General features: G+C 50.9%; 4 protein-coding genes across 4 annotated transcripts in view; 2 read left to right on the top strand and 2 right to left on the bottom strand.

Annotated features, from left to right (window-relative positions):
* LOC108788078 overlaps window positions 1-2,509 on the bottom strand; it is a 50,099-nt gene extending 47,590 nt beyond the window's left edge. The window contains exon 1 of the mRNA XM_018557811.1: window positions 990-2,509. Within this exon, the coding sequence (XP_018413313.1) occupies window positions 990-2,509 (1,520 nt within the window). The remainder of the gene's footprint in view (window positions 1-989) is intronic.
* The window catches only part of LOC108788099 (zinc finger protein 62 homolog), a 949,422-nt gene that overhangs the window by 182,374 nt on the left and 745,461 nt on the right, over window positions 1-21,587 (top strand). The gene's annotated exons all lie outside the window — the stretch shown is intronic.
* CLP1 (cleavage and polyadenylation factor I subunit 1) lies at window positions 6,859-11,569 on the bottom strand. Its single transcript, XM_018557837.1, has 3 exons — window positions 11,561-11,569; window positions 10,345-10,998; window positions 6,859-7,559 (listed from the first exon to the last, which is right to left on the bottom strand). The coding sequence occupies exons 2-3, from the start codon at window positions 10,987-10,989 to the stop codon at window positions 6,882-6,884; spliced, it is 1,323 nt and encodes a 440-aa protein (XP_018413339.1). The 5' UTR covers window positions 10,990-10,998; window positions 11,561-11,569; the 3' UTR covers window positions 6,859-6,881.
* LOC108788076 overlaps window positions 12,451-21,587 on the top strand; it is a 240,035-nt gene continuing 230,898 nt past the window's right edge. Inside the window, exons 1-4 of the mRNA XM_018557808.1 lie at window positions 12,451-12,522; window positions 12,649-12,813; window positions 14,287-14,362; window positions 14,642-15,649. Of these exons, the coding sequence (XP_018413310.1) occupies window positions 12,451-12,522; window positions 12,649-12,813; window positions 14,287-14,362; window positions 14,642-15,649 (1,321 nt within the window). The remainder of the gene's footprint in view (window positions 12,523-12,648; window positions 12,814-14,286; window positions 14,363-14,641; window positions 15,650-21,587) is intronic.

The raw sequence follows: 21,587 nt of genomic DNA, 5'->3' as shown, positions 1-21,587 counted from the left end.
GCCTGGGTGCTCCCAGTACCAGAGGTAGGTGACTGCGGGTATCTGACACAAGTATAGCCTTAGAAGCCTACTGCCTTCTTGCTGGTTGGCCACCAACTGCATGGGTGGTCCCAGTACCAGAGGTAGGTGACTGGGGTATCTGACACAAATATAGCCTTGAAAGCCTACTGCCTTCTCGCTGGTTGGCCACCAACTGCCTGGGTGGTCCCAGTACCAGAGGTAGGTGACTGGGGGTATCTGACACAAGTATAGCCTTGGAAGCCTACTGCCTTCTTGCTGGTTGGCCACCAACTGCCTGGGTGGTCCCAGTACCAGAGGTAGGTGACTGGGGGTATCTGACACAAGTATAGCCTTGGAAGCCTACTGCCTTCTTGCTGGTTGGCCACCAACTGCCTGGGTGGTCCCAGTACCAGAGGTAGGTGACTGGGGGTATCTGACACAAATATAGGCTTAGAAGCCTACGGCCTCTCCCTGGTTGGTCATCAGGCTCCTTGCCCACAAGGCCGGCTTCGGACACATAGGGCAGTGTGGGCCCCCTTCATGGCAAGGGTAAGTGGCAGCTCTCAGGACTTGCACTTATCTTAAGGCTTTCCTTATAACCAGCATGTTGCCTCTAGAAACTACCAAAGACACTCAGAACTAGCGTTCTCCTACACGGGCAGAACATAGACCATCTCGGTCCTCTCAAGGAAGCTGACTTCCGAAGTGTGCCTCATCCTTCCGCCTCGGATCATACTATGTTGCGCTTCACGTATTCACAGTTGACTAAAGGCGACAAGGGTTCCAGAGACGATGGCGGCAATGTCTGCAACAGGGGTGCGGGCAACGACTGTGGGGGCAACAACGTTGGCGGTGGTGAGGACAACGTTAACAAAGATGCGGCCAGTGGAGGCGATGGTGGCGGTGGAGGGACCTTGTGGCTCTTCTGGTGGTGGACCAGTTTAAACTTTGTCTCGTAGTAGACGCCGCAAGTCCGGCAGGTGAAGCGCCGCTCCCTGGTGTGGATCCGCTGGTGGGCCTCCAGGTTGGCCTTGGTGTAGCAGCCCTTCAGGCAGATGGAGCACATGAAGGGCTTCTCGCCCGTGTGAATGCGTCGGTGGACGGCGAGGTAGTAGGTGCTGACAAAGTACTTCCGGCAGATCTCGCAGTACGGGTTCTCGCCCCGGTGGCTGCGCTGGTGCTCCACCAAATAAGTCTTTGTGGTGAAGCCCTTACCGCACTCGGTGCAAGGGTATGGCTTCTCCGGCCCGTGAGTCTTCTGGTGGCTGAGCAGGTGGGCGTTTTGGGTAAAAGCCTTCCCGCACTTGTGGCACACGAATGGCCGCTGACCCGTGTGGCGCTTTAGGTGCTGGGAAAGGTTTGCGAATTGGGAGAAGCACCTGCCGCACTCCGAGCACGGATACGGCTTCTCCCCCGTGTGACTACGCTGGTGGATGACCAGCTCCGCCCTGGTGATGAACGACTTGCCGCATTCGGTGCAGGCATAGGGCTTTACGCCCGTGTGGATCTTGCGGTGTCTCATGAGGCCGCGCTGGTAAGAGAAGCACTTGCCACACTCGGCGCAGGCGTACGGCTTGCTCCCCGTGTGAGTCTGCTCGTGTTTGGAGAGCTGCTCACTGTCGGGAAAGCGCCGGCCGCAATCGCCGCAGGTGAACAGCTCCTCGCCGCTGTGGATGGCCTGGTGTTTGAGGAGGTTGGCATTGCTGGTAAAGCTCTTGCCGCACTCCGAGCAGAAATGGGGCTTCTCTTCGGGGTGGACGGCCTGGTGGTGGTCATCGAGTTCTGAGACGGTGGAAAAGGACAGGCCGCACTCCGAGCATATATACGCCTCCTCCCCGGAGTCGGCTGGCGAGTTCATATACGGCCCGCCACCGTACCGCTGCCCTTCGGTATCATATTTGGACTCGGCTTCATCGTTCTCGCTGAGTGTCCCCTCGTCGCTCGAGTCCGACTCCTCCTTAAGGTCGGAAAGTGAATCCTGAACCGGATCCATCGGGTGGGGAAGAAGTTCTGCTCCGTCAGCCCAGAAGGGTTCCTCCTTAATATCAGAAGACATCAAGGACATGGGTGGAGAATTGTCCATCTGCCCCACATCTTCTTCTTTAGATGAGGGAAGTTCTTCCTTCATGTGATTGGTCGCCCTCTGGGAATCGGAGGTCGTATCAAGATCAGCGCTTTGGAACGGCTCTCCTTGACACCAGGCAGGTTCTTCTTTAACGTTAGTAGTAGACTGGGAAGGACTTGATGGCAGATCTTCCTCCTCCTTAATAGGAGCTGACTTCTCCTCATCATCTTCTGGACTGTGGAGGTCGGTAGGATGATCGTAAGGTAAAGTCCTATCGGGGTTTGGAACACCTTCACATGAGGTCTCGTTGGCACCATCCGGCCTTGGAGTCCCATCACATGTGGGGCTGAGAAGAAGACTCCCATCTTCATTCTTACAATCCGGAGATGGAGGACGATCAAGGTTGGGTTGTCCCGACGATGGATCTGTTGGAAGGAAAGCCATCGTGGTGAGAGGATGGAGACAAGGAACCGGAGAACATACAATAGCCGCACCCCTACTGATGGACATTATGAAGAGGGTCACACAAGGGCAGTAGGGATTCTGCAGTAGGATGAGGGGGAGCCCACCACCCTCGGGACATCAGATCGATCAAAGAGGCTTCCTCCCTGTGTACTATGGAAAATTGTTATGGGGTAAACTATAGAACAAATGTGAACTAGAGATGTCCCATAACCCTTCCCTGAATACCATAGAAGACCATGGTAAGAAAAAGGAGAAGCCAGTGCTTTTGAACGCTACAGAAAACTCTTGCCGTAAAAAGAGAACCCGGACCCTCAACGTCATCCAGAACAAAGGTTCTTAATAGGCAAGGTGACAGGTTCTCTTACCCCAACACATTTCCTTTCCCTGCACTCCACTATGGCCCTGTTGGAGCTCAAAGTAGAGGAAAGGCCTGTGTTAGATCCATGCCTGAGCTCACACAGGGTCAATGCCTCCCCCACCCGCTCACATGCCACTGCATGGGACTGGTAATTGGCCACTCATCCATGTCAGAACATACACGGGGCCAATGCCTCCCCCACCATCTCACACGGCACTGCTTGGGACTGGCAATTGGCCGCTCAGCCATGCCAGTACTTACACAGGGCCAATGCTCACATGGCACTTGGGAATGGCTATTGGCCACTCAAGGTGCCAACCATTGCATCCTGGGAGGAATAGGTCCCTTGTCCTGCAATGCCTGAAAGTTTTGGGTATTACACAGGGCAGAAGTGGAAAAGTACGCTGGAGGTATCAGTAAAAGAGAAGAGGTAGATAGGGATCAGCAATCATCAGGTAATCGGAGTCCGGGGTCAATTATAAGACGTGATGTGACCTTCCCTACCGAACATTAGCCCAATATTCCCTTTTACCGGCTCATCCCAGACCCGGGCGGCACACACACATCGCACTGACCATATACATCATCATCTCCTCTACAGAGCCCGGACCATTGTCTGCCCTCCTCTTACCCGGAGACAGGGGGAGGGGCAGCCGATTCTCCATCAGGACGTCCTCCTACGCGTGACCTCAAAGCTTGGCCTAGAATCAGAGAATGGATGAGACGTCATATAGTGATGGGCTTGGGCCGCAGAGATCGAGAAATGTCTCCGTTCCAGCGATCGGCACTGCGGCGCTGTCAGCTTCCTGGCGGGCTCAGCACGTGGAGCTGCGAACACGCCCGATGAGAGGGAGGCACGGTCAGTCCCCCCTGTAATAGCAGCACTCAGCGGGGCAAATTCCCCGCCACTCACCCGGTAGCTTCCCGCCGCACACACCGCCCTCCTCTCCTGCAGCGTCCGCCGCTGTCTGTCCCGATCGGAAGTTGCTAATAAAGCACTTCCTGCCCCGTGCGTTCCAGCCAGGCCAGGCTCTGCGAGGGGACGGACGTCACTTCCCGTCTGGCGTTCAGGTGGATTGCTCAGGGATCTCTTCGTGATGCCTGGCCTGCACCTGAGCCGGGGCACCGCAGCGACATCGTGTGGTAATATCAGGAATTACAATCTTATCTTTTTAAAGATGAAACAATAAGATTCATGAGGAGCTGAAGTCAATGACAGTACAGAAGATATACATCAATCTCCTGGTCCACCAGAGGTCCCACCGGGGGGGTTGGGAAGCCATTCTCCTGTGCCGAATGTAAGCAGAGCTTCTCTTGTCAAGTCAACGCTGGTCAGGCACCTGAGGATTCACAGCGGAGAGAAACCCTTTCCTTGCCCCGTGTGCGGCAAATGTCGTTGGCGGCCCACCAAAGATCTCGCACGGGGAGAAATCCTTCGCCTGTCCCGTGTGTGACAAGTCCTTTAGCAGCGGCCAGTACCTCCTCACCCACGGGGAACGGCCCTATCTCTGCCCTGAGTGTGGCAAGTGCTTCAGCAAGAAGCCCGCCCTGGTCATCCACCATCGGATCTACTCAGAGGAGAAGCTCTATGTCTGGACTGCGGCAAATGTTCCATCTGGAGCTACGCCCTTGCCGTTCATCAGAAGATCCATGTGACCGGCAAGCCCTATCCGTGCTGAGTGCGGCAAATTCTACCGGTCAAAGAAGACGTTGATGGCGAACATGAAGTACCATGGCAACGACCATATGATGTCCAAGGATGGGGACTTGGGGCAAGTTCTTAATTGGAAGTGAAGGTGGCCTTTCCCACGGGAGCAGACCTGAAGCTTTGTTGATGAAATGTTCAAGAGATGGTGGGACAATAGAGTCTCGGCTTGCCTTCTATTGACAAAAGGTTTTGGTGGGCTTTGGCATCCCGTGGAACCGGTGAAAAGAGAGAGGGAGCTGCATTCTTGAAGCTTAAGTTAGGTGCCGCCTTGCCATCAAGTAGGTGTTACACCTCCTCTCGCTCATCTCCATTCCCTCTTGCCATATGAAGAGTAGGGATGAGCTCAGCTTTGGTCCGAAAAGTTCACGGAGAGAACTCTTCCGAACCATCATCTGCGGCCGGAACGCAGTGACAACATTGACCTTCTATGACCGCGTGGCTTTATTTGGTCAACGATAATGACCTAATACGGCCATTAAAGGTCAATGACGTCAGCACAAGAACCCCGCCCCTTTATTTATGTGCAGCTCTAATACTGTTTAGGAAGCCTTAGGAGTGGTGTTGATTAGAACAGCGTTCGGTGGGATGTCCTGGGTCGCAGGAGAGCCTGGCCACGCCTTGTGTGTGAGAGCAAGGGGTTGGACTCTCCTGCTGCTACCAACAGGTCACCCCTCCTGAACACTGCTTAGGAAGCCAGAGTGGTGTTGATTAGAGCAGCGTTCGGTGGGCCCACAGGCAAGCTGGGCCGCTCCTTATGTGCGAGAGCAGTGGATCAGGAGCCGGGCCACTAGTGTTCGAGTACAAGGGGTCCGACTCTCCTACAACAAAGCTCAGTACCAGACTCTATAAACCTCCGGGGATGCCGTGTTTACAAAATGGATGTCTCAGAAGCTGCAGCAAGTCACTTAGAGTCCGCCTCATTTCCTGGTAGCAGTAGGACGGTCTGACCCCCCTGCACACAAGCAGCGGTCCGACTCTCCTGCCGGCCAACTCACCCCACCGGACGCTGCTCTAATCAACGTCGCGCCGGACGTCCAGCATCATCTAACCGTCTCCTGTCCAACTTAAATGTCCCAGGCCCGCCCCTTTCTTTCATTGGATTTCAGTTCTTTCAATCATGGGCGGTTTAGCCTGCCTAGGAACGCCCACGCCCCCCCCAGACACCCATTAAAGCGTTTTGATATTTGCATAACTCCTCCCAAGAGCCAGCCCACTACTTGTATCGGGGCTGATGCGGGAAGTGCTGAGGCAGCGTGCTGTGATGTTGTCAGGAAGCCATGTACAGCACACTGCCGGCCCCTCGCACCTGCCACGATCTACCTGCATTGTATAGAGAAGCACAAAGACCCCGACGACAAAATAAGGTATGTAATAAAAAACGTAAAGGTTATATGTAAAAGTTTAATTGACATGTTGATGAGGAAAGGTGGGGGGAGGGGGAGGAACCAGGGAAGGCAACATAGAAGCAGATTAAACTTCAGCTTTCAATGTGTGATGTCGCAGGTCAAGTGTGCTAGCCACCATGGCCTCTGCTATCCCTGATGAACCTTGCACCACAGGAACGAGTGAAGGGTCAGGAGGAATACCTAGGGAAGAATGAACAGGTTGCACTGGTACCCTACAATGGGCCTATCGCCATTTCTATCCAATCGCGTTGCAGTGATGTTTATACAAGGTGTCTGGATTCTGGTCCGGCAGCTTCTACATGCCACAGGTTCCCCACAGCTCCCTTGGTTTCTAATGCAATTGAATGGCTCTGAGATTGAAGTGCCACACCATGGCTAAGGAGAAGACATATGAAAGTAGCAACGCGTTTCGGGGGCCAAAACTCACCCCCTTCATCAAATGAAGTACAGAGTGGCAGCAGGTAGCCGAAGCAGCTTCAACCAGTTGCAGATGAAATGCAGCTTCAACCAGTTGCAGATGAACACTGTACTTTACCACTGCAGATGGTTAAACCCTGGAAAAGAGGGCGTGTTTTGGCCCAGAAATGCGTTGCAACTTTCATACAGGTCTTCTACCTCATTCTACATTAAAATAAATCTGTATCTGGACTAATGACCGGCGGTGTGGCGCGTCAATGTCAGTTCCTTTTAGCAGCCATCGTCCGGGTCCCCCTGCCCCCACTTATAAAGCCACAAGATGTGGGAGAAGGATGGCCAACCAAACAAGCTCTAGAACAATCCCCGGCGCTGCGAGGAAGCAAATATAAAATACAACTTGATAAGAACTTAAGATTTCCTTTTCGAAAAAGGCCAACCAAAGAAACGCGTCTCTTCCAGCGATTATTTAAGGTCCATGAACCTTATGTCCATGATGAGCAGGACGCACTTGGGCAGAGGTCGGGGTGCTGGGGAAAGCACCGTCAGCGTTTGCCTTTCAATGTCCACGCCGCTGATGACGATGAACCCCGCCGCGTTTTTCTCCTCGATGCTTTCATCTGGTAGCCCGCCCTCGAGGGGCACCACGCTGAGCAGGTGGTGGGCCATGTCCCTGCCGGGTGTCACCGGCACCAGCTTCAGCTGATTGTCCTCCTGCGACATGCCCAGGGGAAGGCAGGAGTCGGGGATAGACGGAGCCCCCACTTTGTAGACTTTGACCTCGGAGAACTTCACCTCGAAGGCGTGAGGGTAGAGAGAACCCCGAGCGCCGTAGAAGTACTCCCGCACCCGCTGGTCTCTGGCCTCCCTTCTGCACTCCTTGGACCTCTCCGAGGCGCCGCCGGATTTCGGGAGAAGGACGGTGTGGACGAAGTGCGGGAGGTCGCGGTGGAGGTCGTTGTACAGGCGCTCTTGGTCCAGCACGATCACGACGTCCACCTCGAAAGCAGAGGCGGCGTGAATGATGGCTTGGTAGCCGCCGCCTTTGACCCAGCCGCAGGTGTTAATGATGCAGCCGCTGACCGCTGCTCGGCGATTGGATTCGCATCGCAGGTTGAAGACGTGAGCCAGGCGGGAGGTCAACTGTGGAAGAAGTAAAACAAGGGTCAGAGGTCATATACGGGACATAGGAAAGACACATAGTCCCATGGTACGGGTACTGAGAACTTATTCTTAGGTGAACACCTTACTGCCAAGCTTCATCAGATGCCACCACCATGTGGAGGTCTTTCTAATGGCAGAGCTGGGACCTGCAGTAGAATGATTTCACCAACCCCTGGTGAAGCCACCAGCATCAACCCACAAATGAAACCATTATACTGTATTTCACCCAACCTTCCAATCTGTCTGGATTTGACCATCAAGAAGATGAACAAGCTGGCCATGATGCTAAAAATGTTTTCCCAGATGAAGACAAGCATGGCCACCATACCGCCTTACTATCCATCCCAGGAACGTATTCCATCTCATATACACTATATTCCCTAAAGTATTGGGCCCCTCCCCCTCCAAATCATTGGATTCTGGTGTTCCGTGACATTTCCTGCCTACTAAATATTCCGCGGTCACCTGTTACTGGTATTATAACAAAGTGGAAGCAACTGGGAACAACAGCAACTCAGCCACGAAGTGGGAGGCCACGTAAAATGACAGAGCGGTGTCAGCGCATGCTGAAGCGCACAGTGCGCAGAAGTCGCCAACTGTCTGCAGAGTCAATAGCTACAGACCTCCAAACTTGGTGTGGCCTTCAGATTGGCCACAGATTGGTTGTTTTTCAGGGGTTGGGCTTTGCCCCTTAGTTCTAGTGAAGGGAACTCTTAAGGCATCAGCATACCAAGACATTTTGGACAATTTTATGCTCCCAACTTTGTGGGAGGAGTTTGAGGATGGCCCCTTCCTGTTCCATTTTCTCCTCGATGCTTTCATCTGGTAGCCCGCCCTCGAGGGGCACCACGCTGAGCAGGTGGTGGGCCATGTCCCTGCCGGGTGTCACCGGCACCAGCTTCAGCTGATTGTCCTCCTGCGACATGCCCAGGGGAAGGCAGGAGTCGGGGATAGACGGAGCCCCCACTTTGTAGACTTTGACCTCGGAGAACTTCACCTCGAAGGCGTGAGGGTAGAGAGAACCCCGAGCGCCGTAGAAGTACTCCCGCACCCGCTGGTCTCTGGCCTCCCTTCTGCACTCCTTGGACCTCTCCGAGGCGCCGCCGGATTTCGGGAGAAGGACGGTGTGGACGAAGTGCGGGAGGTCGCGGTGGAGGTCGTTGTACAGGCGCTCTTGGTCCAGCACGATCACGACGTCCACCTCGAAAGCAGAGGCGGCGTGAATGATGGCTTGGTAGCCGCCGCCTTTGACCCAGCCGCAGGTGTTAATGATGCAGCCGCTGACCGCTGCTCGGCGATTGGATTCGCATCGCAGGTTGAAGACGTGAGCCAGGCGGGAGGTCAACTGTGGAAGAAGTAAAACAAGGGTCAGAGGTCATATACGGGACATAGGAAAGACACATAGTCCCATGGTACGGGTACTGAGAACTTATTCTTAGGTGAACACCTTACTGCCAAGCTTCATCAGATGCCACCACCATGTGGAGGTCTTTCTAATGGCAGAGCTGGGACCTGCAGTAGAATGATTTCACCAACCCCTGGTGAAGCCACCAGCATCAACCCACAAATGAAACCATTATACTGTATTTCACCCAACCTTCCAATCTGTCTGGATTTGACCATCAAGAAGATGAACAAGCTGGCCATGATGCTAAAAATGTTTTCCCAGATGAAGACAAGCATGGCCACCATACCGCCTTACTATCCATCCCAGGAACGTATTCCATCTCATATACACTATATTCCCTAAAGTATTGGGCCCCTCCCCCTCCAAATCATTGGATTCTGGTGTTCCGTGACATTTCCTGCCTACTAAATATTCCGCGGTCACCTGTTACTGGTATTATAACAAAGTGGAAGCAACTGGGAACAACAGCAACTCAGCCACGAAGTGGGAGGCCACGTAAAATGACAGAGCGGTGTCAGCGCATGCTGAAGCGCACAGTGCGCAGAAGTCGCCAACTGTCTGCAGAGTCAATAGCTACAGACCTCCAAACTTGGTGTGGCCTTCAGATTGGCCACAGATTGGTTGTTTTTCAGGGGTTGGGCTTTGCCCCTTAGTTCTAGTGAAGGGAACTCTTAAGGCATCAGCATACCAAGACATTTTGGACAATTTTATGCTCCCAACTTTGTGGGAGGAGTTTGAGGATGGCCCCTTCCTGTTCCAACATGACTGTGCACCAGTGCACAAAGCAAGGTCCATAAAGACATGGATGGGGGAGTTTGGGGTGGAGGAACTTGACTGGCCTGCACAGAGTCCTGACCTCAACCCCATAGAACACCTTTGGGATGAATTAGAGCGGAGACTGCGAGCCCCTCCCCCAACATCAGTACCTGACCTCACAAATGGTCCAACATTCCCATAGACACACTCCTAAACCTTGTGGACGTCTTCCCAGAAGAGGCGGAGCTGTTATAGCGGCAAAGGGCGGAGCCAACCCAATACTGAACCCTACGGACTAAGACTGGGATGCCATTAGGGTTCATGTGCGTGTAAAGGCGTCTCAATACTTTTGGCAATATAGTATATGGTTCAATGCTCAGACAGGTCTATAACCATATCTGGCCAACATACATGTCCCGTGTAGAGCCACTGAGGTCCAAGTACAGTAGAGGTCCAAGTACCGTGGACTCATCGGTGGAAATTTGCCAAGAAGCAAGGGTAGCCAGAAGAGTTTTGGAATGTCCCCAAGATGGTGACATGAAAGGGCCCAGACCAGCCAGTGAGTAATCAATAAGGGAATTATAAAATGTCCTTCCTCACCTTGTTGTACAGCTTGATATTGGTCCCCGGTGTAGTGGAGCCGAAGTGATAGACAAGTGGTGCCTGAGTCGAGAACCCTTCCTCTACGTCAGCTGGCCGTTCCACACACAGAGCCCCGACCGTCCCCGGGACCGACACCGAGCCCTGCCCGACATCTAGCTCCACCAAGGCTGGGCGCCGGCCGATCCTCACTCCATAGTTCAAGAGCAGTCGGCAGAGCGTAGATTTACCCACATCGGACGGCCCGGCCACCAGCACCCGGGGCCCGCGCTCTCCTTCCCGCTCCGCTTGCACCCGCATCTGCTCCAGGGCCACGTGGGTGTTGAGGTAGAGCAGCATGGGGGTGTCCTTAGAGACGTAGCCCACGTCCGCACTTCCAAACAGCTGGACGCAGCAACCGTGCCAGGTGAAGACGGCGGCTCGGCTGCCCGGCGGGAACGTGTACTTCTTGTTCTTCACCAGCTCTGTGCCGAACACCTCGGCCTGGCCCGAGACCAACTCCACCTGCACGGGGGCCGAGCCTTCCACCTCCAGCCGGAGCTCCGTCTCCTTCTCCAGCTCAAACTTGGTGGATGGAACGCTGGGGGTGGAGGACGGCCAGGAACTGCTGACCTCCGAGCTCCCGCCGAGGACGTCGTCCGACATGGTGGCAACCTGAAATACGGAGGAGCAAGATGTGGGTCAGCGAGCAAGATACAAGAAAGACAACAAAGCCTGCCGAAATAAACCCGTGGTCAGGGCCCGACCCCAAACTAATTAGGTTCTGGGTGAACTCCGGTGATTCCATCTACCGACCAGTTTCGGGCGCCCAACCAGACTCCTCAACCCAACCCAAGCAAAGCTCGTGCATCACATGACCCATTTATTAAAAGAACATCCCCCCATGTCTTAAAGGAACACTCGCCCATGTCTTAAAGGAACCCGTTGCTGCAATCATTGAACTTACTCCTGCTTTTGATCAGTGTTCCATCAGTGCAGGCGCCGCTAGGCATCAACTTACCCCCGCAAGTTTATGTACCAAACACTAAGTTCAGTCAATGTGGCTGCCATGTGGCAGTTAGCCATAGCAACCAGTGAGGCCTCTTCTGCCCACTGCATAGTTGCTATGAGGAACAGCTGCACGTGACTATGCCCAACCTGAAACAGAGTGACACCCTGTCTGCCCTCCCCGAGTCCCCAGCCACCCAATGTCCCATATACACCTCAACCAACTCACCAGCAGCGTTAAACACCACGACCGGAAGTCACGACCAGCTCACAAGCTCTTCCGGGGTGATAGTCTGAAGTAAACAGTCGCGGCCATTTTGTTGTAGATCGACCCTTTAACAATCCAAACAAACAAGTCCTCTTCCGCCACCATAAACCGATCATTTCTCATATTTACCCTGGCAAATCCCTATTTTTACCCTGGCAGGAAAACACAAACACGTCTGAGACTTCAGCAACCGCTTTGTAACAGTAAAAAACAAAAGTGTCCCCGATTAGGAAGCGCGGCGGCCATTTTGTTGTAGGTTTAGCGATTTTCAGAAATATTATTTGGTTGCATACGGTGTCGAAATATCACTGAGGTCATTTTCTTGAGCAGGCAGCACCGGTCTCTTTAGTTTGTGGTTTGTTTTAGGGTATTTTGTGGCTGGTAGATTTAGGAAGGCGGTAGCCATTTTGTTGTAGTCCACAGAGCAGAATGTAGGCTCCCATGATCCCCTGAGTGTCTAAACCTTGAGAGCAGATGTGATGGGTTTGTGATGCTGGAGTGTGGGAGAAGTTAACTCAATGCTGATATTATTATATGTAGTAGTGATTTGTTACTAAATAACTCTGACTGAACCCATTCCACCAGTGTGACAGCCGAAAACACAAACCATGTGATTCCGACAACCTCCAGCCTGTCCTCAGACTCAACCTGAAGACATAGGTAAGGTATCAATCAATTGGTCGGGTTACAAACGATCGTAGAGTTCCACGCCATTCCCGTCCCGTCATCTTTTACTAAGTCTTGCGCAATCAGATAAAACCAAAATAGCCATTTTATGGACTAAAGATCTCTTCCTTGCCAGTTTCAGATTGCCAAAGCCTAATTATTTAATGGACGCCCCAAGAATGAGGATGGACAACAATAACGTCACCCAAATAATACTAAACCTTACCCTGGAGACCATCTACCTGCTGACTGGAGAGGTGAGGAGGATTCCGGGAGGGTCACATGACACCCCTCAATCTCTATAATGAAGGGAGTTCGGTAATGCTATACTCACTCTGCTGTTCTTGGTGGCAAAATACATTCCATTCCCTCTCCAATTGCAGGACTATGAAGTAATGAAGAGGACATCTGGTGGTGGCTTCACTTCCCGTGTCTGTGGGGGCTTGAGCCAAACTATGAATCCTTCACTTCCCTTCAAGAAGCAGGAGAAGAACGACAAGAAAATTCTGGAACTCACCAACCAGGTCATTCACATACTGACTGGAGAGGTGAGCATTGCTTGAACGCTGCAGAGCCACACTACAAGTCTCTCGTTGACTCCGCGTCAATAGAACTCTGTCAGAGTCACCTGGCTGGCCCAAGCTAAGTTATCAGAAGGACTGCTCTGAGAATTATTGTCAAATCAAGTAGGACGGCCCACTGGTCAACGTGATAGAGCTCTAAAAGGGAAATTCACGTTCATAGCCCATCAAAAACCTTAATTGACTCCAAACAAGAGTTGGTCAATGGACCCATTATGGGCCATGGTGAAGCTAAAAGGTTCCTTCCAACCAAAAATGATGCTTCCGTGGATGGTAGATGCTGAAGAAGTCAAACCACCAGTTTCTTCTATGGCTCAGAATTTTCAGTGGCGAGATGTTGACACATAGCACTAGTTTTTGGGGCTGCCCATAGCCCACCATCCCCACTGGATTCTTAATTTGATCTGTATAATGGAGAATTAACAGGAGTAACTGCAACACCTGGGGGGTGAGGACCATTTGTGATGGCTCCATTCTTCTCTACCTTTGAGCTTTGGGTGTTCCCACACATCTTGGGGTTGGCCTTCTGATTAAGTCTTCACAAGATACAAATACATTATATGGCCAAAAGTATTGGGACGCCTTTACATGCGCATGAACTTTAATGGCATCCCAGTCGTAGTCCGGAGGGTTCAGTATTGGTTTGAAGCTACAACAGCTTCAACTCTTCTGGGAAGGCATCCACAAGGTTTAGGAGTGTGTCTATGGGAATGTTGGACCATTTGTGAGGTCAGGTGCCTGATGTTGGGGGAGAAGGCCGGGCTCGCAGTCTCCGCTCTAATTCATCCCAAAGGTGTTCTATGGGGTTGAGGTCAGGACTCTCTGCGGCCAGTCACGTTCCTCCACCCCAAACTCCCCCCATCCATGTCTTTATGGACCTTGCTTTCTGCACTGGTGCGTGGTCATGTTGGAACAGGAAGGGGCCATCCCCAAACTCCTCCCACAAAGTTGGGAGAATGAAATTGTCCAAAATGTCTTGGTGTGCTGATGCCTTAAGAGTTCCCCTCACTGGAACTAAGGGGCCAGGTCCAACCCCTGAAAAACAACCCCACACCATAATCCCCCCTCCACCAAACTTTACACTTGGCACAATGCAGTCAGGCAAGTACCGTTCTCCTGGCAAATGTTTGTAGAAGTGTCTGCATTAAGAGGTGCGTGATTATATACACCTGTGGCCATGGAGGTGATTGGAAAACCTGAATCCAATGATTTGGATGGGTGTCCCAATACTTTTGGCAATATAGTGTATATAAGGTATAGTAGGACTTGGTATTGGACGCCCTGAGGGGTATAAATCTCCAGCATCTGCCTGAAGTTGAGGTTTTGGGTCAACTGAACCTACAGCTTAGGGTTAACATTCATGGACTTGGTAGCATGACTGCAGGAACCTGTGAAGAACATGAGGTGTCATTATCATTATGAACTCTTCCCCTTCTGCAGGTGTGGAAGTATTTGGGACAAACAACTCTGAGTGACCACGCAAAGCTGGAAGACTCTACGTCTATATGGACTCATGGTAAGTTTACCTGCTGCTCATCTCCTGTTTGGGACGTGACGTGAGATAGGTCCTTAATAGGTCCCAAATGCCCATTTTGCTGTTTTACTCTCTCTGCACTTGGGAAGAAAGTAGGACATCTCATAGGTCCTGGTCACACTATATTGCCCCCTCTTCCTCCATATGTGTCCTCGTGTCCCCTCCTTAGCTTTGGGTTTAATACTTGCATCAATGGGTGCTTGTACATAAGGCACCACAATCAGAAACCTAATGAAGATGGCTTTTGTTTTTCTTACATAGATGCAAATCATGATCTACCCAACTGCAGCAAAGAGCAATCCAATTTCCATGATGTGGGTGTGTCAGTAGCTATGGATAGTACCCACCATATGTCCCTGATGCCCAATGGTTCTGAAGAAGCCTATCCATCAGACTCTGAAATCTCCACACCGACTCTTATCAAAGAGGAACCCCTGTCAGCTGAAGAACGTCTCCCCCGGCTGGTGGTCTCCAAACCAAGACAACATACATCTCAAGTTGATACATTATCACATGAAGACGGGCACCCGGGAAAGCTGGATATTTATTCCCCTGCTGCGCAATACCTATCTTTCACCATCAAGGAGGAAGAAGATCTCCAACGCACAGATCCCAACATATCCTCCAATGAAATGCGGGCCACATCTCCAGAGATCTCAGATGAATCCATCATGCTGGAAAACTTGGATGAAACTGTGACTTCCCTTGGGAACCATTTTTCTGCCTCGCCAAATCAGGAGCACTCCCGGCAAGCCAACCCCGGTGAGGAATCATATTCTCATTACGACTACAGTGCTGGTGCAGGTGGTGATTTCACCAAAGCTGGGTTCTCCGGGACTGGTGAAAAGCCTTCTGACCCACAGCTGAGTCTCGGCAAGCATCTGATGATTCTCCGGAAAGGAAAAACCTTCTTCTGCTCAGAGTGCGGGAAGTCCTCCTCCTGGAGGTCGGTAATGGTCCACCACCAGCGCATTCACACGGGAGAGAAGCCGTTTTCTTGCCCCGAGTGTGGGAAGTGCTTCAACAGCAAATCCCACCTCATCCTGCACCAGAGGACTCATACGGGCGAGAAGCCGTATTCGTGTTCGGAGTGCGGGAAGTCTTTCACCTGCAGCTCGCACCTCGTCACGCACAGGCGGGTTCACACGGGGGAGAAGCCTTATTCCTGCTCCGAGTGTGGCAAAAGCTTCATCAGCAGCTCGAATCTCATCCGGCACCAGAAGTTTCACACCGGAGACAAGCCCTATTCGTGCCTGGACTGCGGGAAGAGCTACCGGTACAACTCCGACCTGGCTAGACACCAGCGGACGCGGCCTGGTGGCAAACCGTACTCTTGCTCAGAGTGCGGGATGTGTTACTTTAGCAAATGCGCCCTCGCCGTGCATCTACAAGGTCATGGGTTGGCTCCCCGTGTTATGTAATGGGGCGGATGAGGAATCCCTATGATGTCGCAGTTTAGGAACGTTCTATGCTGAAAGGTTCAGTCCACCCAAATTTGATATTTTCAGACCTCATGGAGGTGAACGGCTTGAACCAATGGCATCACTGCTGTCTATTGGGAGCAGGTTCTTCTTGTGGAGAGACTGGTGTGACTGGCACATTGTTCTCCGTACAGCACTGCGTTATATGTCAGAGCCATATAAATATATAAGTGTGTGACCGTGGTGGGACATTAGAGTGTAAGCTCCTCTGGTGCAGAGAATGATGTGAACGATTCAGTGTTCTTTGCAGAGAATACATGTCATAAACCTAATACGTATCCAAGATCCATCTGCAGATTGAAAAAAACAGATTCCCACCAAAGGAAATCTTAAAACGAAGCTGTCTGTACTGATATTCTGTCTTTGCTGTTCCTCGTGGGTGGGGCTAATGTACAAAAAATTCTCATTTACATATTTGGTTTCTCCTTAGTTTTAATATAAGAGTGTTCTAGATTGGAAACAGCTACTTTCCGAACCAGGAACCTAAAGCTGCTTTTGTGGACTCAATATGAATGGTCTAAAAAGTCTGTGGTGTCCAACAACTTCCCGTAGGCAGGAGCCATGCAGAAGCACGTCCGAGGGATGGTGATCCATCTAGCTTCCAGCCATTTTCCGGAGGTGGGACCAATGAAGGTCATAGCGCCTGCAATGGGTCAGCTGCTGCAAGCAAAGATTCGAGTGGTGCAGCTTACTGAGCGCCGGTGTGTATTGATTTGCTGGGCTGAATAGTTCTATGGGCATACATCAACTGTGGCTACTGGTCCACAATGCACCTTCATGCTGGACCACAGTCTCCAGTTAGAATAAATAGTTTTATAATTGACAGAATGATGGCGGTTATCATGTCCCAGAAAAAAAAAATATATATATGCCAGTAACATTTTTTATTTTGTGTTCCATCGGATAATGTCAAATAAAGAGCAATGAAAGAAAACAAGTGTTCATGTGATTATTATAATGACCGTTAGACGTCACACAGATGGCTATGAGGGGGAACGTCAAGGACTTTATATGATACAAGACAGGTGGAATGTTTTGTTCTACGTTCTCTGCAATCCAACACATACAGAGTCCAGACAGCAGCTCACAGGGTCACTAGGAATGTTCTTCCTAAACCCCTCACAGGGTCACCAGGAGTGTCCTTCCTGAACTCTTCTTCCTGAGCACCCTACCGGGTCACTAGGAGTGTCCTTCTTGAACTCTTCTTCCTGAACACCTCACAGGGTCACTAGGAGTGTCCTTCCTGAACTCTTCTTCCTGATCCCTCACAGGGTCACTAGGAGTGTCCTTCCTGACCACCTCACAGGGTCACTAGGAGTGTCCTTCCTGAACTCTTCTTCATGAAAACCCTACAGGGTCACTGGGAGTGTCCTTCCTGAACTCTACTTCCTGCTCACAAAGGTTGACTGGGAATGTCCTTCCTGAACTCTTCTTCCTGATCACCTCACAGGGTCACTAGGAGTGTCCTTCCTAAACTCTACTTCCTGCTCACCTCAAAGGTTGACTGGGAATGTCCTTCCTGAACCCTTCTTCCTGATCACCTCACAGGGTCACTATGCGTGTCCTTCCTGAACCCCTCACAGGGTCACTGGGAGTGTCCTTCCTGAACTCTATTTCCGGGAACACCTCACAGGTCACTGTGAATGTCCTTCCTGAACACCTCACAGTCACTGGAGTGTCCTTCCTGAACACCTCACAGTTACTGGAGTGTCCTTCCTGAACCCCTCACAAGGTCACGGGGAGGGCCCTTCCTGAACTCTTCTTTCTGAGCCCCTCACAGGATCACTGAGTGTTTTCTTCCTAAATTATTCTCCCTGAACATCTTGCTGGGTCACTAGGAGTGTCCTTCTTGAACTCTTCTTCCTGAACATCTCACTGGGAGTGTCCTTCCTCAATGCTTCTTGCTGAACACCTCACAGGATCGCTGAGTGTGTCCTTCCTGAACTATTCTTCCGGGAACACCTCACAGGCAGTGTTGTTCCTGAGCTCTTCGTTCTGTTCCTTCTTCACTGTTCACCAATTCCATTATCCAAGGTTGGCTTGGTAGTGGGGAACAGCATAGAAATGACCTTCTACATGTGAGGGAAGAGTCCGCAGTCTGTCCTGGATAACAAGCTGGGGGTTCCCAGATCACCATCATATTACAGAATCAAAATACGGATGAAGCCTTCTGTTTCCCAACTTTGACGGTCATTCTGGCTTTACTTGTGATCACTCACCCATAAACAAACCACTCTTTTGTGTGGTGAGCAGGTAGCTTGAGATGTCGTAGATCTTAGTCGCCCAGGAACCTGCCCACATTTTGCAAGAGCTTGGACAGCTGCTAGGAAGCAGAAATTATTTTCGACTGCAAGGACAAAGGTAGCAGAACTTCAAAAATCATTTTATCCCAAGAAAAGACATCACATGATGCACAAATAGATATCAGCCAAGGTTGAACTAACAGATGGGTCCCCATGTGTCTATTACAGTGCAAGATAGTTACGTACGGTAGTTTTTGTACCTTTGTGATGGTGTTTTTAAAGTCATTGTTATGGATGTGGTTTATAAAGTCTCATGTGACACATCACAGCTTTCTATCTCCCCACTGGTAGGCCTGGATTCCTCCTCTGACGGCACTTTAGGGTAGATCAGTCGGGGTTTCAGAAGGGTTGTCTCCCTCAGGAAGAACTTCTGGCGACTGGAGCAGCAATAGTCCCTTTGCTTTGGGTGTCCTATCATGTGCCTGGTTAGATCAGCCTGCTGATCCAAAGTTCTCTCGATTTCCGGACAAGAAGCCGGCTTGACCATTGAGTAGTTCTTGCAGTGCTTGTTGAGAGCATACTTGCTGGTGAAACCTTTGCCACAATCGGGGCAGGAAAACGGTTTCACCCCGGTGTGACGTTTGATGTGCACATTCAAATTGTACTTTGAGGAAAACTTCCCCCCGCAAATAGTGCAGTTAAACGGCTGCTTCTTGGGGAGGGGTTTCTTGGCGCGAGGGCTTGAAGAAGTCTCGCCCTCCGCACGGTCTCTCAAAAACGCTGCGTTGAGGCGCTCCTTCTCCGCGGCATGCCGCAAGTAGTGGTCAGCAAGCGGCGACGCCTCGCCGAACGTCTCTCCGCATTCCCAGCATTTGTACAGCGTGTCTCCAGAGTGAGTCTTCATGTGCATCTCCAGGTTGGAGATGATAGAATAACAGCGTCCACATTCGCCACACACAAAGCGTCTTTGATTCATTTGAGCGGGTGGCGGTGTTGGATGATTCAACCTAGGAGGAGAACGTTGGCCAGATTCAGTGCCGGAAGGTTCCTTTATGCTCATAGAACTCCCTTTTTCACATGGGTTTGAATCGTCCTTAATAGAAGTCGTTTTATTTTGGATAGATCCAGTTGGTTCCACATTACATCTTGAAGGGTCCTTTTCTTCACGTGAGAGGGGCTCCTCTTTAACATCAGTACATGGAGAATATGTATGACTAGGGTGTGTGATGTTGGGGAGATGTTCCTCATCTGAGGGTTGTTCCTCCTTAACATGAGGAGTTGTGGAATACATATGATGTGTCGGTGTTGAGCTGTCAGGGTTGGGGAACTGTTCTGGAGCTGAGAGGCCTTCCTCCTTAACATGAGGAGATGTTGATTGTGTATAACATGTGGGTGCCGAAATGCTATGGCGGTGGAGATGTTCTACGGTTGAGAGGACCTCCTCCTTAACATCAGTGGTTGTAGATGGTGCATGATGGGCGACTATGGAGATATGTGGAAATTGTTCTACAGCTGAGAGGGGCTCATCCTTCACATCGGGAGTTGCAGACTGTGCATGGTGGGTGGCCCTGGCGATATCAGGAAAATGTTCTACAGCAGAGAGGGGCTCACCCTTAACATCAGGAGTTGTGGGTGGTGCATGGTGGGTGGCCATGGCTATGTCTGGAAAATGTTCTACAGCAGAGAGGGGCTCACCCTTAACATCAGGAGTTGTGGGTGGTGCATTGTGGGTGGCCATGGCGATGTCTGGAAAGTGTTCTACAGCAGAGAGGGGCTCATCCCTAATTTCAGTAGGGGTAGATTGTGTTAGCGGGGAGATCTCAGTGGGTGGGAGGTGTTCTACTTCACAGGAAAGAGGTCCCTCAATAATCTGAATTGATATGTATTGCATTTGTTCTGGAGGCATGGACATCTCAGAGTGTGGAACGTGTTCTGATGAGAGGAACCCTTCGTAAATAGGTGTAGATTGTGCAAGATTGGTGCTTGGGACATGTTCTTCAGCCAAGTGGGGATCCCTTTTACAATCAGTAGCTGTAGATTGTCCATGATGAGTGGCCGTAGAAATGTACGGAACGTGTTTCACTTCACCGGACAAGAGCTGTTCCTCCATCATCTGATTGGATATGTATTGTATGTGGTCTTCTGGTGAAGAGATGTTTAAGTGTGGTAGATGTCCTTCAGCTGAGAGTGACCCCTCCTTTATAGGAGAAGATTCCAATTGTGTAGAAAGGGCAAGTATGAAAATGTCAGAGCTGGGGAGATGTTCTTGAGCTGTGAAGGCCTCCTGTGTATGATGTGTGGGATTGGAGATGACAGAGTTGAGGAGGTGTTCCTCACACGAGAGGTGCTCCTCCACGATGGGAAGACACAAGTCTTGTATGTCTGTCGCGGTGGAAATGTCAGAGTATGGAACATGTTCCACCTCTTGACAAGATGTCACGGTGTTCCGTTGCTTTGCTGGGGGGCGTTTGGCAGTGATGGGAATGCTGTTGTCTTCATTCATAAAGTCAGATGATGGAGAAATTAGGAGGCCGTGTCTTCCAGACGATAAAGCTGAAAGAAAACGTATTGGTGAGATGCAAACACTGGGACGAATATAAATATAAAAGGCAAGCCTAAGTACAATAATACTATTTAGTGATTGGTCTGTATTCACACTGAGGTGGAACAATACAGTAGGAGGTCCATTGCACGAGAAGGAGATAAAACAATAGGGAAGATGATGTCATTTATTGAGACATTCTCACTGGTTCCCAGAGGACTTTGCACTTTACTAAACAAGCCTCATACAACCGACATAAAACTCTAACCCCTCATAGTCTTACCCGGTGGTGTGATGGTCTGGTGGTCCTCCATCATGACGTCCTTGTAGAGATCCCGGTGTCCTTCTAGATACTCCCACTCCTCCATGGAGAAATAGACAGAGACATCCTGACACCTTATAGGAACCTGACACACACAATGATACAGTCACCACCCAGACACACCCCTTGTCTGTTCCTGGATCATGTCCCAGAATTCCCGGCACCGCTCACCTCTCCTGTCAGCAGCTCAATCATCTTCTGGGTGACTTCTAGAATCTTCTTGTCGTTGCTTGTCTGAGGTGATGGCTCAATGGTTGGATTCTGGCTGCTATTCCATTCTCCAAAGGAATGTTCACTGGTCTCCTCCTTGATGGGTCCATAATTCTGTGCAACATCAAGGAACATGTTCAGGTAAGTTAGAAATATACATATGACCTTCCCAGAATCCTCCTCACCTCTCCGGTCAGGTCTGTGTTTTATGAATAGAGATAAGAGTGATGTCATGTGACCTCCCAGAATCCTCCTCACCTCTCCGGTCAGGTCTGTGTCTTATTAATAGAGATAAGAGTGAAGTCATGTGACCTCCCAGAATCTTCCTCACCTCTCCGGTCAGGTCTGTGTTTTATGAATAGAGATAAGAGTGATGTCATGTGACCTCCCAGAATCCTCCTCACCTCTC

This window comes from Nanorana parkeri, unplaced genomic scaffold, assembly GCF_000935625.1.
Source record: "Nanorana parkeri isolate BGI_ZX_2015 unplaced genomic scaffold, ASM93562v1 scaffold305, whole genome shotgun sequence".
NCBI lineage: Eukaryota > Metazoa > Chordata > Amphibia > Anura > Dicroglossidae > Nanorana > Nanorana parkeri.
The sequence above is the reverse complement of the archived record's forward strand: the minus strand, read 5'-3'. Positions and strand labels throughout refer to the sequence as shown.